The 17,513-nt window shown below is 35.2% G+C and overlaps 1 protein-coding gene across 11 annotated transcripts in view; it reads left to right on the top strand.

Moving 5' to 3' along the window:
* The window catches only part of CEP295 (centrosomal protein 295), a 48,552-nt gene that overhangs the window by 7,135 nt on the left and 23,904 nt on the right, over positions 1-17,513 (top strand). For 10 of the 11 annotated variants that reach the window (XR_011246568.1, XM_069540919.1, XM_060018099.1 and 7 more), the window contains exons 5-10: positions 483-576; positions 2,863-2,958; positions 11,515-11,655; positions 14,061-14,244; positions 14,457-14,624; positions 16,127-16,348. Coding sequence is in view for 10 of the 11 variants with exons in the window: in XM_069540919.1 (XP_069397020.1) it covers positions 483-576; positions 2,863-2,958; positions 11,515-11,655; positions 14,061-14,244; positions 14,457-14,624; positions 16,127-16,348 (905 nt within the window). In the remaining variant the exon portion in view is untranslated. Of the gene's footprint in view, positions 1-482; positions 577-2,862; positions 2,959-11,514; positions 11,656-14,060; positions 14,245-14,456; positions 14,625-16,126; positions 16,349-17,513 lie in introns of those variants that run through there. The other variant, XM_060018108.1, reaches the window with a different exon arrangement.

Here is a 17,513-nt window from a genome sequence, read left to right as displayed (position 1 = left end):
TACTAGTTTAGAATGCAAGTCAACCAAAATCTGTCTGCCTCCGATATAAAAAGAAAAAAATCAGTGCAATTATGAACATTAAAAGAGATTGTAGACTCTGCAAGTCATTGATGAGATTTTTGCATGTTGTAAAAATGAAAGAGCATGTTACTAGTCAGCAGTAGTCATTTTATACAGTGGCCCATCTTTATCGATAATATCTAGTTTTTTTACTCTAAATTATTCTCAACTAAAGAACATTAGGTGTTTGTTGGGTCACTCCCCATTGTGGAGCTTTATATCTTTAGATATACCTCTTTCACTTGGTAAACATCTTTTTACCTGTTCATTGTGTATAGACTCTTTATTAAACAGCATATTGAGCCTGTGGGATCAGACTGGAGGATTTCTTGAGATTGTAATGGCTTTTATATTCTTAACCCTAAGAGTTGTACTGTAATATTATCTGAAAGATTAATTTATGATATCTTGTGTTTTTTAAGGCATATAAAAGCTCGAAAAGAAGCACTGCTTGCGGAAAAAGAGAGATCTGCCAAAATTACAAGTCTGCCACCTCCTCCTCCAACTCTTTTTGAGGTGAATTACTTTGAGTATTCGAGCTAGGTTATAATAATTCTTCTTTACTATTAGAATTCAGTGTAGGTCAAAATACCATTTGTATTAATTTTTAACTGTACAGGTAACACATATCTGGAATATTTAAAAATAATCCTAGATATCATTTTACCTATGAATACTTTAGTATGTATCTCTGATGTTTAAGGACTTTTTAAAAAGCACAATACTAATATAATATTTTTCTCAATATAATCCAATACCCAGTCTGTGTTCAGTTTTCCCCAGTTGTCTCAAAAATTTCTTTTGTTGTTTGAAAAACTGTAATGTTTTTTATTTTATTGGGAAAGAAAAGGATTATTTGCCCTGAAGACTTTCCTACATTCAAGATTTGACTATTGTAAATAGTTACCATTTTATAGATAAAGAAATTAGGTTCAGATAAATTAATAAATTTACACAAGATTATGTAAAGTGATGAGAGAGGCCTGTTTCTTTATGGGAGTAAAATGTTTGATTTTGTGATTTGGAGCTTATTTTTTTTTAAAAACATTTAACTTATTAAGCAGAAATTAATTTTGAAAGGTCTTGCCTCTCGTTCAGATTATCTTGTTATGGTTATTAAAATGGCTAGTTTGGATGATTATCAAAATTACATAGTTATTTTTATCAAAAAAGTTAAATAGAAGTAAAAAAAAAATACACATACAGGAATATCTAATTTAGTTGTATAGACAAGTGTATTTTATATATGTATGATCAGCCTAAGTACCAGATGTTCTTGTCTTAAGCCTCTGGTTTTGTCAGCCTTCCTGCTTTTATGTTGAGCCATCTGCCATGTGACATTTGATCCAACAAGATCCAAATGGAAAAGGCAAATTTTAGCCACTCCCTCAGTACCTTGTTAAAAGGCAGGCAGTATTTTATCCATGTTTTTTTGATTACTTTTGTCATAATTCCTAATGTTCCTAACAAGCCAAGGTCAGAATTTTAAAGCAAGCAAAACATTGTCTGTGTGAATGATTTGGCAAATGTGCATTATATGTAAAAGTGTGGTTGTGCTTTTTTCCCCCCAACTTTTTATTATGAAAATTTTCAAAATACAGAGAAGTTAAAAGGAGAGTACAAAGGAACAGCTCTTTGCATTGTGTGTAGATTTCAAATGGTTGTGTATACATTTGAAGGCATAAATATATACATTTGAATATAGATTGTAGAGATTGCATTTCACCCTGTATACTTCAGCATGCCTCTGCTAGAATAAGGACATTCTCTTATGCAACCACAACATCACACTAAGAAAATGTACCAGGATCCAGTCAAGGTTTACCTGTTGCTTCTGCTTGCTTTGTCTCTTGGTCTCTCTCAATGTGAAACATTATCTCCCCCAACCCTAGCCAACATTTTATTTCAGAATTTTTGAATAGACTAGACTAGTTTCTTATATTCTGTATTTGTCTGATGTGGTTATGTGACTACAAGAGATCTCCATTATAAAGGTATATTTTTCTCTTTTCAATTGCCAAGTAATCTGGGAAATGATACTTTGGCACCAAATAGGTATCTATCACCCTTGTACATTTATTCATTGGCCTACTTCTGTTAGACAAAAGAAGAGAGAACTTTCTCTTATCAGTGATTATGAACCACCATAACCAAATGATCAAACTTAGAATCAATAATAGCAGAGCACCTTGACATTATGTGCCTCCTAATATCATGTAGTAAACTGTACAGCATCACCTATTCAGTATTCTTGTTGAAATATAATCTGGGGCTTCCCTGGTGGTACAGTGGTTAAGCATCCACCTGCCAATGCAGGAGACACAGGTTCAAGCCCTGATCCGGGAAGATCCCACATGCCACGGAGCAACGAAGCCCGTGCACCACAAATACTGAGCTTGCGCTCTAGAGCCCGCGAGCCACAGCTACTGAGCCCATGTGCCACAACTACTGAAGCCCACGTGCCTAGAGCCCATGCTCCCAAAAAGAGAAGCCACCACAATCAGAAACCTGCGCACTGCAATGAAGACTAGGCCCTGCTTGCTGCAATCAGAGAAAGCCCGCACGCAGCAGCAAAGACCCAGTGCAGCCAAAAATAAAAATAAATAAAATAATTTTATTTTAAAAAACAAAAGAAATATAATCTGGCTTTTAAACCTAAATTCCAGCTTAATGGAAATACAGTGCATGATCTCATGAAAAAAATGAATAACTAAAATACAAAATTAATTTTTCATTGGATCCTTCTTTAAATGAAAATTAATACTTTTACCCTAACAGTCTATTTTCTGTTTCATTTTTCAGAACATTGAAGTAAAGAAAATTTCTAATGTGAAAACCAATAGTTCTACCTACCATCATCTTTATACTTTTGTTAATAGAGAGGTGGACACAAAACAGGTGATTGACTGTTTTTTCATGACCCTCACTTTATTATTTCTCTGTTCATTGAATTGAGTTACACCTTTGTTCTACGTTTATTGTTCTCAGATGTCAAAATTTGAAAAGCTCTACCAACCATATTAGGGTAATAGTGATAAAAAAAAACTTTTAAATATGCTTTGACTTATGATGTCATGTTTATTATGAATGCTGATTTAACATGAAAGAAGAAAGTTGGCTACTTAAACAGTTATATTTTAAAATATATTTTTTTTACCATAAAACTTTTTTTGACATAAAAATAATACATACTCTGTGAAAATTTGAAACTATACACATAGGCGCAAACTAGGAAAAACACCCATGATTCCATCACCAAAAAGTAATGCAGTTAATACATTAATGGATTTGTTATAGTGTTTATGTATAAACATATATACATACTTTTCAAAACATGATTTTTAATAGCTACTTAATATTTCATTATAGAATTTATTTAACCATTCTATTCTGGGTTTTTTTTGCTTCATAAATGCAAACATAATCATCTTGCACATTTTGTCTACAGCTCTGACTGTATGTTTAGAATAGATTCCTAGAGAGAAATTATAGGTTCCAAACTATATAACATTTGATAACAGATATTTAATACAGATCATTAAATTGCCTTTTAAATAGCATCAACAACATATGAAAATGGCCATTTTATCATACCCTTGTCTGTATGAAATGTTGTGGTTTAAAAATTATTGTTAGTCTTAAGAGTGACAAATGATTATCACTCCTTATTATAATTGCTATTTCTTTGTAACAGTGGGTTTTCACTTTTTTTGTATTAGATATATCTGTCTACTAGAAAAGTAAACTTTCATAGTATAGCACTCATGTGGAGGTTAGAATTCAACAAATTCCATAATAGCAGGCCAGTATTCGGTCAAGACATGAGATGAGTATTATCATAGAATTAACTTCTTTTTTTTTTTAATTCTTGAATTTTATTTATGTTTTTATATAGCAGGTTCTTATTAGTTATCCATTTTATACGTATTAGCGTATGTATGTCAATCTCCCAGTTCATCCCACCACCCCCACCCGCCCGCCACTTTACCCCTGTGGTGTCCATATGTTTGTTCTCTACATCTGTGTCTCAATTTCTGCCCTGCAAACCAGTTCATGTGTACCATTTTTCTAGGTTCCACATATATGCGTTAATATACGATATTTGTTTTTCTCTTTCTGACTTACTTCACTCTGTATGACAGTCTCTAGATCCATCTACATCTCTACAGATGACCCAGTTTCGTTCCTTTTTATGGCTGAGTAATATTCCATTGTATATATGTACCACATCTTCTTTATCCATTCGTCTGTTGATGGGCATTTAGGTTGCTTCCATGATCTGGCTATTGTAAATAGTGCTGCAATGAACATTGAGGTGCATGTGTCTTTTTGAATTATGGTTTTCTCAGGGTATATGCCCAGTAGTGGGATTGCTGGGTCATATGGTAATTCTATTTTTAGTTTTTTAAGGAACCTCCATACTGTTCTACATAGTGGCTGTATCAATTTACATTCCCACCAACAGTGCAAGAGGGTTCCCTTTTCTCCACACCCTCTCCAACATTTGTTGTTTGTAGATTTTCTGATGATGGCCATTCTGACTGGTGTGAGGTAATACCTAATTGTAGTTTTGATTTGTATTTCTCTAATAATTAGTGATGTTGAGCAGCTTTTCATCTGCTTCTTGTCCATCTGTATGTCTTTGGAAAAATGTCTATTTAGGTCTTCTGCACATTTTTGGATTGGGTTTGTTTTTTTAATATTGAGCTGTTTATATATTTTGGAGATTAATCCTTTGTCCATTGATTCATTTGCAAATATTATCTCCCATTCTGAGGGTTATTTTTTCGTCTTGTTTGTAGTTTCCTTTGCTGTGCAAAAGCTTTTAAGTTTCATTAGGGCCTATTTCTTTATTTTTCTTTCCATTATTCTAGGAGGTGTATCAGAAAAGATCTTGCTGTGATTTATGTCAAAGAGTGCTCTTCCTATCTTTTCCTCTAAGAGTTTTATAGTGTCCAGTCTTACATTTAGGTCTCTCATCCATTTTGAGCTTATTTTTGTATATGGTGTTAGGGAGTGTTCTAATTTCATTCTTTTACATGTAGTTGTCCAGTTTTCCCAGCAAAACTTACTGAAGAGACTGTCTTTTCTCCATTGTATATCCTTGCCTCCTTTGTCATAGATTAGTTGACCATAGTTGGCATGAGTTTATCTCTGGGCTTTGTATCCTGTTCCACTGATCTATATCTCTGTTTTTGTGCCAGTACCATATTGTCTTGATTATGGTAGCTTTATAGTATAGTCTGAAGTCAGGGAACCTGATTCCTCCAGCTCTGTTTTTTTTCCTCAAGACCACTTTGGCTATTTGGGATCTTTTGTGTCTCCATACAAATTTTAAGATTTTTTGTTCTAGTTCTGTAAAAAATGCCATTGGTAATTTGATAGGGATTGCATTGAATCTGTAGATTGCTTTGGGTAGTATACTCATTTTCACAATATTGATTCTTCCAATCCAGGAACATGGTATGTCTCTCCATCTGTTTGTATCATCTTTAATTTAGTGTCTTACAGTTTTCTGCATGCAGGTCTTTTGTCTCCCTAGGTAGATTTATTCCTAGGTATTTTATTCTTTTTGTTGCAATGGTAAATGGAAGTGTTTCCTTAATTTCTCTTTCAGATTTTTCATCATTAGTATATAGGAATGCAAGAAATTTTTGTGCATTAATTTTGTATCCTGCAGCTTTACCAAATTCATTGATTAGCTCTAGTAGTTTTCTGGTGGCATCTTTAGGATTCTCTATGTATAGTGTCATGTCATCTGCAAACAGTGACAATTTTACTTCTTTTCCAATTTGTATTCCTTTTCTTTCTTTTTCTTCTCTGATTGCCATGGCTAGGACTTCCAAAACTATGTTGAATAATAGTGTCAGAGTGGACATCCTTGTCTTGTTCCTAATCTTAGAGGAAATGCTTTCAGTTTTTCACCATTGAGAATGATGTTTGCTGTGGGTTTGTTGTATATGGCCTTTATTATGTTGAGGTAGGTTCCCTCTATGCCCACTTTCTGGAGAGTTTTTATCATAAATGGGTGTTGAATTTTGTCAAATGCTTTTTCTGCATCTGTTAAGATGATCATATGGTTTTCATCCTTCAGTTTGTTAATATGGTGTATCACATTGATTAATTTGCATATAATGAAGAATCCTTGCATCCCTGGGATAAATCCCACTTAATCATGGTGTATGATCCTTTTAATGTGTTGTTGGATTCTGTTTGCTAGTATTTTGTTGAGGGTTTTTGCATCTATATCCATGAGTGATATTGGTCTGTAATTTGCTTTTCTTGTAGTATCTTTGTCTGGTTTTGGTCTCAGGGTGATGGTGGCCTCATAGAATGAGTTTGGGAGTGTCCCTTCCTCTGAAAGTTTTTGGAAGAGTTTGAGAAAGATGGGTGTTAGCTGTTCTCTGTTCTCTAAATGTTTGATAGAATTCACCTGTGAAGCCATCTGGTCCTGGACTTTTGTTTGTTGGAAGATTTTTAATCACAGTTTCAGTTTCATTACTTGTGATCGGTCTGTTCATATTTCTGATTTCTTCATGATTCAGTGTTGGAAGGTTATACCTTTCTAAGAATTTGTCCATTTCTTCCTGGTTGTCCATTATATTGGCATAGAGTTGCTTGTAGTAGTCTCTTAGGATGCTTTGTATTTCTGCGGTGTCTGTTGTAACTTCTCTTTTTTCATTTCTCATTTTATTGATTTGAGTCCTGTCCCTCTTTTTCTTAATGAGTCTGGCTAATGGTTTATCAAATTTGTTTATCCTCTCAAAGAACCAGATTTTAGTTTTATTGATCTCTGCTATTGTTTTCTTTGTTTCTTTTTCATTTATTTCTGCTCTGATCTTTATGATTTCATTCCTTCTACCAACTTTGGGTTTTGTTTGTTCTTCATTCTCTAGTTACTTTAGGTGTAAGGTTAGATTGTTTATTTGAGATGTTTGTTGTTTCTTGAGGTAGGATTGTATTGCTATAAACTTCCCTCTTAGAACTGCTTTTGCTGCATCCCATAGGTTTTGGATTGTCGTGTTTTCATTGTCATTTGTCTCTAGGTATTTTTTGATTTCCTCTTTGATTTCTTCAGTGATCTCTTGCTTATTTAGTAACGTATTGTTTAGCCTCCATGTGTTTGTGTTTTTTAAGTTTTTTTCCCTGTAATTGATTTCTAATCTCATAGCGTTGTAGTCAGAAAAGATGCTTGATAAGATTTTAATTTTCTTAAATATACTGAGGCTTGATTTGTGACCCAAGATGTGATCTATCCTGGAGAATGTTCCATGCGCACTTGAGAAGAAAGTGTAATCTTTTGGTTTTGGATGGAATGTCCTATAAATATCAATTAAATCTATCTGGTCTACTGTGTCATTTAATGCTTGTGTTTTCCTTAATTACCTGTTTGGATTATCTGTCCATTGGTGTAAGTGTGGTGTTAAAGTCCCCCACTCTTATAGTGTTACTGTCGATTTCCTCTTTTATAGTTGTTAGCATTTGCCTTATGTATTGAGATGCTCCTATGTTGGGTGCATATATATTTATAGTTGTTATATCTTCTTCTTAGATTGATCTCTTTATCATTGTGTAGTGTCCTTCCTTTTCTCTTATAACATTCTCTATTTTAAAGTCTATTTTATCTGATATGAGTGTTGCTACTCCAGCTTTCTTTTGATTTCCATTTGCATGGAATATCTTTTTCCATCCCCTCACTTTCAGTCTGTATGTGTCCCTAGGTCTGAAGTGGGTCTCTTGTAGACAGCATATATATGGGTCTGGTTTTTGTATCTATTCAGCGAGCCTGTGTCTTTTGGTTGGAGCATTTAATCCATTCACATTTAAGGTAATTATCGATATGTATGTTCCTCTTACCATTTTTTTAAATTCTTTTGGGTTTTTTTTATAGGTCCTTTTCTTCTCTTGTGTTTCCCACTTAGAGAAGTTTCTTTAGCATTTGTTGTAGAGCTAGTTTGGTGGTGCTGAATTCTCTTACCTTTTGCTTGTCTGTAATGCTTTTGATTTCTTCATCAAATCTGAATGAGATCCTTGCTGGGTAGAGTAATCTTGGTTGTAGATTCTTCCCTTTCATCACTTTAAATATGTCATGCCACTCCCTTCTGGTTTGTAGAGTTTCTGCTGAGAAATCAGCTGTTAACCTTATGGGAGTTCCCTTGTATGTTATTTGTTATTTTTCACATGTTGCTTTCAATAATTTTTCTTTGTCTTTAATTTTTGCCAATTTGATTACTATGTGTCTTGGTGTGTTTCTCCTTGGGTTTATCCTGTATGGGACTCTCTGCACTTCCTGGACTTGGGTGGCTATTTCCTTTCCCATGTTATGGACGTTTTGAAAAATATCTCTTCAAATATTTTCTTGGGTCCTGTCTCTCTCTCTCTTCTCCTTCTGGGACCCCTGTAATGCGAATGTTGTTGCGTTTAATGTTGTCCCAGAGGTCTCTTAGGCTGTCTCCATTTCTTTTCATTCTTTTTTCTTTTTTCTGTTCCACAGCAGTGAATTCCACCATTCTGTCTTCTAGGTCACTTATCTGTTCTTCTGCCTCAGTTATTCTGCTATTTTTTCCTTCTAGTGTATTTTTCTTTTCATTATTGCATTGTTCATCTCTGTTTGTTTCTTCTTTATTTCTTCTAGGTCTTTGTTAAATGTTTCTTGCATCTTCTCGATCTTTGCCTCCATTCTTTTTCCAAGGTCCTGGATCATCTTCACTATCATTATACTGAGTTGTTTTTCTGGAAGGTTGCGTATCTCCACTTCATTTAGTTGTTTTTCTGGGGTTTTATCTTGTTCCTTCATGTGGTACATAGCCCTCTGCCTTTTCATCTTGTCTGTCTTTCTGTGCATGTCATCATAGAATTAATTTCTAGGAAATAAGAGAAAATCTTGAAACTTGTTTAAAATATTATTACAAGGTCAGTATTTTATAATACAGAAATAATAACTTCCATCTATTGCTAACTTGTTTTTGTCCTATATGTTTGTCCACTTCACTAAAACATTGTTTTTACATATGTTTTTACAGTATTAAATAGATGTTTAATACTAAGATTGATGAAGAAAGACATTTTTCTTCTAGCTCTAATATAGGGTGCCGCTGATGGTATCACAGTAGGTTATTAAACTTTCCTGTTTAACAGTAGCTAAAAGATGTACCTTCTCTTCAATTTCTGGACTTGAAGATTATATCAGTAGTTATAATGCAGTTTTATAAAAACAGTCACACAAGCTAAAGTATTCTGGTATTTTCTTTTATTTACTTCCTCACACCATCACTTAGGAAAAATCTGTCCTTAAACCTTGGGTTTAAAATGGGACAGTGGAGCAGTGTACTTGGTTTCCCATATAACAAATCTCTGCATTTTCATCTGCATCTAAGCTTATTTCACATGCACAATAATTTAGAATCTTTCTTGGAGTAGAATAATAGGATTTTTACAGCAGGTATTATATAAAAAATACTTGCACTCTTGGCATACATTTTAGTTATTCCTTCAGCTGCTTTCTCTAAATAAGCTAGTTCCTTTTTCTTCAGTCAGCCTTTTAGCATGTAAGAGTTGCTATCATTTTTTGTTTGAATATCTTGATAAAGTGGTTCTAAAATTTCTTGTATGTTATAAAATTTGAAGAAGAGTGATGAATTTGACCTGCTCTATTCCTACATAGAGCCAGTTATTCTCTAAATTTTGTTTTATGCTACATTTACATTCTATGCACACAGTTAAACAAAACTTCGTATGCTTGAAATTTCTGAATTACTCGTGCCCCTCATCCTGTTTGTTCCTTTGTCAGCAACAGTTAACACAGCACTTGTTAAAATGGATTTTTCATCCTAGAAATATTTTTCCAATCAGATCCATTGTATTATTTGTTGTGAGGCCCAGAAATGTCAGCAGACAAGCAGAAACACTTAAATTCAATTTACCATCATACTTAAGATAAGTCTGATGTAGAAGATGCAGAAGTAGCATATTTAGTAATCACGTGTTGTTTTGTGCACTGCAGATTACAGTTCACAGAAAAGATTTTCAGAAACATGTTTTCTAGAAAGAATTTTTTGCTTGGGATTCACAGTTTTTGCAAATTTCACATATCTTTTGAGTTCAACTGCTAAAAATGGAATCTATTATTTCAACCAGATTTTTGTTTAAAGTTTTAATTGTATTGACACAAATTTTTAAGGGATTGTCTTTCTAAGACATTCTTGTAAAATCTTGTTTTGACATTGGGCAGTCAGATTAAAACTTGTTTGGGGTACCTAATTTTTCTCTAACCCTTTATTTACTTGATATTCTTTATGTACCTCATTATATCTGGACTGAACATGTTTATTATACACATTGTATGTTTTGAAGTTTTTCCTTCCCTTTAAATTTTGGTTTACCAAAATTGACATTCTGCTTTTAATTCACCCCCACATGATGTGAAGAATTCCCAAATAACTTTTTTTTGAAAACCTCATGGCCTAAATGAAATGTTGCTCCTAAAGATTGTTTTATTTAATGTTATGCATTAATGCAATCTGACCTGTGTTTATTTAGATTTGCGTAAATATTTATTAACTCCAAAGGTATTTAATATTTTTCATACACTTGTTTGGCCAGTGCACTCTTTTTTTTTTGGCCGCACCAAGCGGCATGTGGGGATCTTAGTTCTCCACTCACACCCCCTGCAGTGGAAATGTGGAGTCTTAACCACTGGACCACCAGGGAAGTTCCTACTCTTTCTGAATACGTTAACTGTCTCTTTACCTATTTATCTCACAGTTTGAGAGTTATAAATAATTTTAGATATATAGTTAACAGCTGTCATGGTCATTATTGTTTCACTTGACTAATTGTCAACATATAAAATATATAAGATTTTTTACAAAGTGAATGTTTATGTGTAATACATGTTGTATCTCCTCCCACATCTGATATTATTGTTACATCAATGAGATGATGGCTCACTGTGCAACCACATAATCATTGATTATGCACAAGTTCTAGGAAGCCAGAAATTATATTAAAGTAGGTGTTTTGGTGATTTGGCTTTCCTGAGGCTGAAGCCAAGCTGTACATTTTGGCTAAAAACCAAAGACAAATCTTAGTGCTTCCCCAAATGGCTTACATGACCTTCAGCGTTTGTGGTTTCTTAACTACTAGCTTTGCAGGTGTTTACCTTTCAACACTGTTGTTTTAATAGAATTTCTTAAAAAAATGGTGGAAGAATGTATTTGGATGAGTATAGTTTACTCTGCTTTAAAATGAACAACTTGTAAAACTTTACACTAACAATTTGACTTTTTTCATAGGTACATGCTGTTGATAATTGTAGGCATTTAAAACTATAACTTGTTATCATTTAATTTGATATAAGTAGAAAAACATGATTTTAAGGTTGTTTTGTTTTTTAGTTATCACTTTGTTTCACACTTTATTGAATTATCTAAAATGTTACTGATTGACTGCTAGCCAGATCCTCATTTGGCTGCTAAAGAAGAGGCTAAAAGATTGGAAGAACTACAGAAACAAGCGGCAGAAGAGAGAATGGAGCAGTGTGAGAAGGCACATGCACGGGGTTTCCAAGCAATGAAAAAGATCCATTTGGCCCAAGTAAGAATTAAATTCTGGCTGTGACCACTACTGATGGCCTTAGAGATGGCACTGTAAAACTTAACTGATAGTGAACAGGCTCAGAGGACAGAGTTGTGAAGAATGGGAAAATATTCTCTCTGATTCGTGTCATTTCAAGCTGCCCAACTTGCTTTTACCTCCTGTTTCAAATTCACGTTGGGTGAAGCTGTTCTCATTTCTCTTCTAAAATTTTTACTGATGAATGTATTAAAAGTTTAATATTTTAATCAGTCTAAAAATAGCCCAAGAAGAAATTAATCACTTTTCTAATTTAATTATTTGAATTGCATTTGTGCTCTGCAAATTTTAAGACTCGATTCATTAAATATTTATTGAGCAAAGCACTTGTTGGCTTTGCAGAATATTGATTCAAAGGTAGAATCATGATCCTTGCTGTCAAGGAGCTTTGACTTTGTTGCAGAGCTGTAAAATATGTATCGTGCAAACTGGCTTTGTAGTCACAGCTTTACATCTGTCTTGCTTATTGTTCAGTGTTTATTCTTGAAACAGCATAAAATGATTCATCTTTTTAGAAGTCTGAATTTGACTAATGCATTTAGATGTTTTAAACATTCATCTGAAGAATGAGTTTTTAAGTACTTCTATGGAAATTAAATGCCTTAAAATTCTTTTGTATGGTTTGAACTGAATTATGACCTTCTCCCTTAAATTTTTAGTTCTTATAAACTAGGGGTAAATTATGATTATCATAACTTACCCCTAGTTTATAAAAACTAAAAGATGAAAATTATGGGTAGTAATTCAGACATTCAGTTACTTACTGAATGTAAAATAACTGAATGTCTGAATTATTACCCATAATTTTCATCTAAGATTTAAACCTATAGGAAAAAAGAAAACATGAATAAAGCAGTTGGTAAGCAGAGCACATTCTTCCATAAATCAGAAGTATTTAGTGGTTAAGAAAGTGGACTCCGTGGTCAGTCTTCCTGGATTTTCCTCCCTTCTTCACTGCTTAGCTGTTTGATCACAGGCAGGTTACCTAACCTCTCCGAGTTCTGTTTCATCATGTGTTTTATGAGGGTTAAACGAGTTTAGCAAAGCCCTTAGAATTGTGCCTAGAATTTCATAAGCTCACAGTGTCAGTGGTCATAGTAGTTGTTATAAATAATTCAAGTAGAGTACTATGCCACACTTTCAGTGAGCCAGAAATAGTATGTTTATTCAAATAACTTTGAAGTTAATTTAATGATATGGTTTGAATCTTAATATAAAAAATGAATTTGGTCATAATTTGATTCTTTTCAAGGTCGGGCAAAAAAAACTCATCTCCAAATGACAAAATATTTACAAATAAGTAGTGTGTAATCACTTAACAAAAACGTTGTTATACAGGCTCTCTACCTTTTTCTAGACTGTATCTCTTACACAAGAATGGTCTGCAATACATACAGAGAATTTCCTTTCCCCTGTTTGAACCTTTTTGCTGCAGACCCTGCTGTGCCCTGGGATCTTCCTGCTATAGTGTGTTTGGCCTCTACGTGCCTCTCCAACTTCATCTTTCGTCCTTAACCATCCCTGCCCTCCATACCCTATCTATAATGAACATTGTACTCTCCCTGACTGCCCATGCCTTCATCTGCATAATTCCATGCTGGAGTTGTTCTTTCTTACTTGTACTCCTCCTCCTTCACCCACTTATATCTGGCTAAATCCTCATCCTGGGGGTGAGAGGTTTTCCCTTATCCCCCCCTCCTTATCCTCCACCACCAAAATTAAGTTAGATGGCTTCACTAAAACATTGTGCTTAAACTTTCATATTTGCCAGACTCTTTAGACTTAAAAGAGGTATGTACAAGTCCCCTTTAATCTTGAGGACTCATAGAGTGTGGAGTAACAAGAAATATCTGTTAAGCCACAGTTACCCTGGCTGGGTCTTGGTGCTCACCTGAGACTGGCCGCTGCTGCTGGCTGTGTGGAGAGCTGAAACAAAGTACACTGCAGGAGCGGTGGCAGCTTAGTTAGAATGTAGCTTCATAACTGTCCTGAGGAAGAAGACCTGTGCCTGGCAGCCACTTTGAAGCCCTGTGGCCTAACCAGAGCCATCTTCTCATAGTACTTACTAACATCATACGGTTGACCCTGGCCCTGTATGGATCCACTTATACCCACATATTTTTCCATAGTAAATACTGTGGTATTGCATGGTCCATGGTTGGTTGAATCTGTGGATGTGGAGGAACCGCGGGTATGGAGGACCGACTCTTAATTAGTGTCTTTGTGTTTGAATAAATGGTAGAGGAGGGGAGGGTACTAAAGTCCCTGTCTTCATGATTTCTCCACTTTTCCCTCACTATTCACGTTACTATCCACTGTCCAAAGTGTGTTACTCAGTTGTTAATTAATTCTCTTTATTCTTGAAGAATCAGGAGAAACTAATGAAAGAACTCAAACAGCTACAACAAGAGGACCTGGCACGCAGGAGACAGATGGTAGCACGGATGCCACCACAACTAGTTGAACTTCCATACAAACGCAGTGAAATGAAAGATGATTGGCAGAGAGAGCTAGAATTTGCCTTTGAAGACATGTACAATGCAGACAGGAGTAAGATATTTTCAGTAAACTTTCAACAATGCTTTGAAACGTTTTGGTGGGAAAATACATTTGTCTTGAAGCAGTTTTTATTTTGAAATAAGTTCTCAGTTTGAAAGAGGCTCTCATATTTTAGACTTTAAACTATGATGGTCTTTAAAATTTTATGCTCAAGTTCTTAGTCATTTTGGAATGGAAACATGTCTCTGTATTTCTTTATTGAGAGGTGAAAGGAAACCTGATTTTGCACCTTGAACCAGAGCCTCTGCCCACTGTGACTGATCAGATCCAAGATGAAGAACTGGACCTTTCAATGGAACAAGAAATTTCAGGGGAGAATGAAAACATTCCAGTGACAGAAGCTGAAACAATACATTCTAGTGAAGCAGACGGTAAAAACTTCTGAGCTGAATATTGCAGTATTTCGTAGGAAAAAAATGCTAATCATTTGCCAACAGTTAGGAAAGTCTGGTCTGTTTTAAGTGCAAACAGTAACTAATACTTATGGGAGTGATGGAAGGAGGAAACTTCAGATTTCCATCACTAAAGATCCTTTTCATATACATAGGAGGAATGTTATTTTATTTATATGTACATATAGTCTAAAGATTTCTAGGTTATTTAAGTTAGATGATCAATTTTGAATTCATTTGAAAGGTTAGCATTTTTTTTTTAAGACTTTGATCAAATCACCAGAAATCCTACCATATTAATTAGTGCTAGGCACTTCATGCATAATGATGATCAGCACAAACTTTGGCCTCTCTTCTAAACTTCATCTCTATCTCCACCATTCTGAACTTTTTCACGTGGCTGTTGCACAGGTACTTAGAACTTGGTGTCTGACAATAAATTTATCATCTTCTCTTGCCTACTGAAACCTTGTCTTCCTGCCTTCCTCACGTTAGTGATGATATCACAGTCTGCAGTAATCCAAGCCAGAGACATGAGAGGTACCTCTAAAAAGATAAAGGTGTCTCTTACTCCACATCTTCTTAGAGACCAAATCCTCTTCCTTTTGACTTCTTTTCTCCCCATACCTATGAGTATCGCCTTTGTTCAAAACCACTCTGGCTTTCTTTTCATCTTCACCCTGTACTGTGGATAGGTAGTCCTTGGGGTTCCAGTTTTATGTGGGTCTCCTCTTAGACTCCTTGGGTGAGGGCTCTAAGCTTTTTCCCTGTATCCTGTGCCCACACTGCTGTCCAAACAAAGTGTAAGCTTCCTGTGGTTTGGCATAAACTTCAGAAGATGAGTTTAGGGCTCAATTGCCATGAATTCCCCTTGAAACTTCATTTCTGGCCTCTGCAGAATCTTTTATTTTCTTGGGAACCTTACAGCACATATTTTGAATGCTAGTCTTACAGATTAAGAGATATGCATTCTGTCCTCATTTAGCAAGCAGAATAAACATCTTCCTGATACATTTTTATGCTTGAAATTTATGTTGCTGCCTACTGTTGAAAAATAGTTGACCTATGAACAGCAAAGGGTTAGGGGCGCCGACCCTCCATGCAGTCGAAAACTTTACATATAACTTAGAGTCGGCCCTCTGTATCCAATGTTCCACATCTGCAGATTCAACCAACCCTGGATCATGCAGTCCTGTAGTATGTATTTATTGGAAAAAATCCTCAAATAAGTGGACCTGTGCAGTTCAAGTGCATGTTGTTCAAGGGTGAACTATAGTTGAATTTTGGTGTCCTTATTTAAATTTAAGTTGAAAAAATTATTCCTGGTTATAAAATTGTGTTAAATTATAAATATTGAGGAAAATAAAGTTGTGCTTTTGTTTTAACCGGTGGTTGTTATAGTAACTAAGTATAAAGATAGAATAATTTACCTGGTTTGTAACAGATGCTGAATAAATTTTTTTTCTTTTCTTTTCTTTTAGTTCCCTTGGCAATGAAGACCCACCAGATTCCTTCAAAAATTCTTTTTAAAAAATTATTAAATAAGATCCGAAACCAAAAGTCTCTCTGGACAATTAAATCCATGTCTGAGGATGAAAGCGAAATGATTACAACTGTTAGTGAAACTGAAAGTAAAGCCCTGACAGTTGAATCAGGAGCAGCTGTGAGTGAAGACAGACCATTATCCTCTGGGCAGAAACAAGGTAGTTCTCTCCAGTCATCTCATTTTACCTTTCTAAGTTGTTCAAAAATATGCTCATTTCTGAAAAACCGAAGAATAGAGGTCAAAAGGAAGAAAATATTTTAAAGCCCATAGTGCTGCCACTTAAAGGCAATAAATGTTAGAAACCTTAGTGAATCTCCTTCCAGAGCACTTTAAGTGTAGTAGAATTATATATGTATATATATCTCATCTTACATATTTCAGTAAGTGGCAAAAAATTCTCTTGCTTAAGCCAAAAAGCTTGCCATTCTGGTTCTGCTCTTCTATATCCTACATCCAAACCATCATCAAATCCTGTCGGTCCTACCCTCAAAATATATCCAGAGTCCAACTGTTTCTCACCACCTACTATCCTAGTTTAAGTGATGTTCATTCTCTAGTGTAGATTCTTGCCTGTATTAACTGGTGGCCTCCTAACTGGTCTTCTATCCACAGCTTTTGCACCTTCCTGCAATAATCTGTTTCCAGAGACATCCTGTTAAAACACATCAGCTTATCATTCCTCTGGGAGAAGCCCTCCAACAACTACCCATTTCCCTCAGGAAAACCATTTTGCTTACAGTGGCATCAAAGCTTTACATGATCTGTGCACACACCCCTCCCCACTACTTCTCTCTCTGACTTCATTTTCTCCCCAATCACTGCACCGTAGACACCGACTTCCTGGCTATTTGTCCAACACAGCAGATACGAATCATATGGTCTTTGCAAGTGCTGGTCTTCGTTGGGGAGGGAGGAATGCTCTTGGATATTTTTATGGTTCACTGTCTCACTGCCTTCAGATATTTGCTCAGATACTGCTTTCTCAATAACGCCTTCTCAAACCACTCTATGTAAAACAACAAACTTCTATGCCTTCCCCCACCCCCATAACCTTCACTCCCTATCACCTCTACTCCATAGCTCTTAACATCTGTTGGACCATAAATTTACTTTCTTGCTTATTTGCTTCTTGTCTTGACGCCTACCCCTCTCCACCTTCCTCACCCTCCAGTCCTGGAATATAGGGCTTGATTTTGTTCATTGCTGTATCCCCAGAGCCTAGACTAGTCTAGTGCCTTATACATAAAAGGTGCTCAGTTAATATTTGTTGAATTAATTGACTAGCCTAAAGCAAAGAGAGGTAAGTTTGGAAGTCAGATATA

Source organism: Delphinus delphis, chromosome 8 (genome assembly GCF_949987515.2).
Source record: "Delphinus delphis chromosome 8, mDelDel1.2, whole genome shotgun sequence".
Lineage (NCBI taxonomy): Eukaryota > Metazoa > Chordata > Mammalia > Artiodactyla > Delphinidae > Delphinus > Delphinus delphis.
The sequence above is the reverse complement of the archived record's forward strand: the minus strand, read 5'-3'. Positions and strand labels throughout refer to the sequence as shown.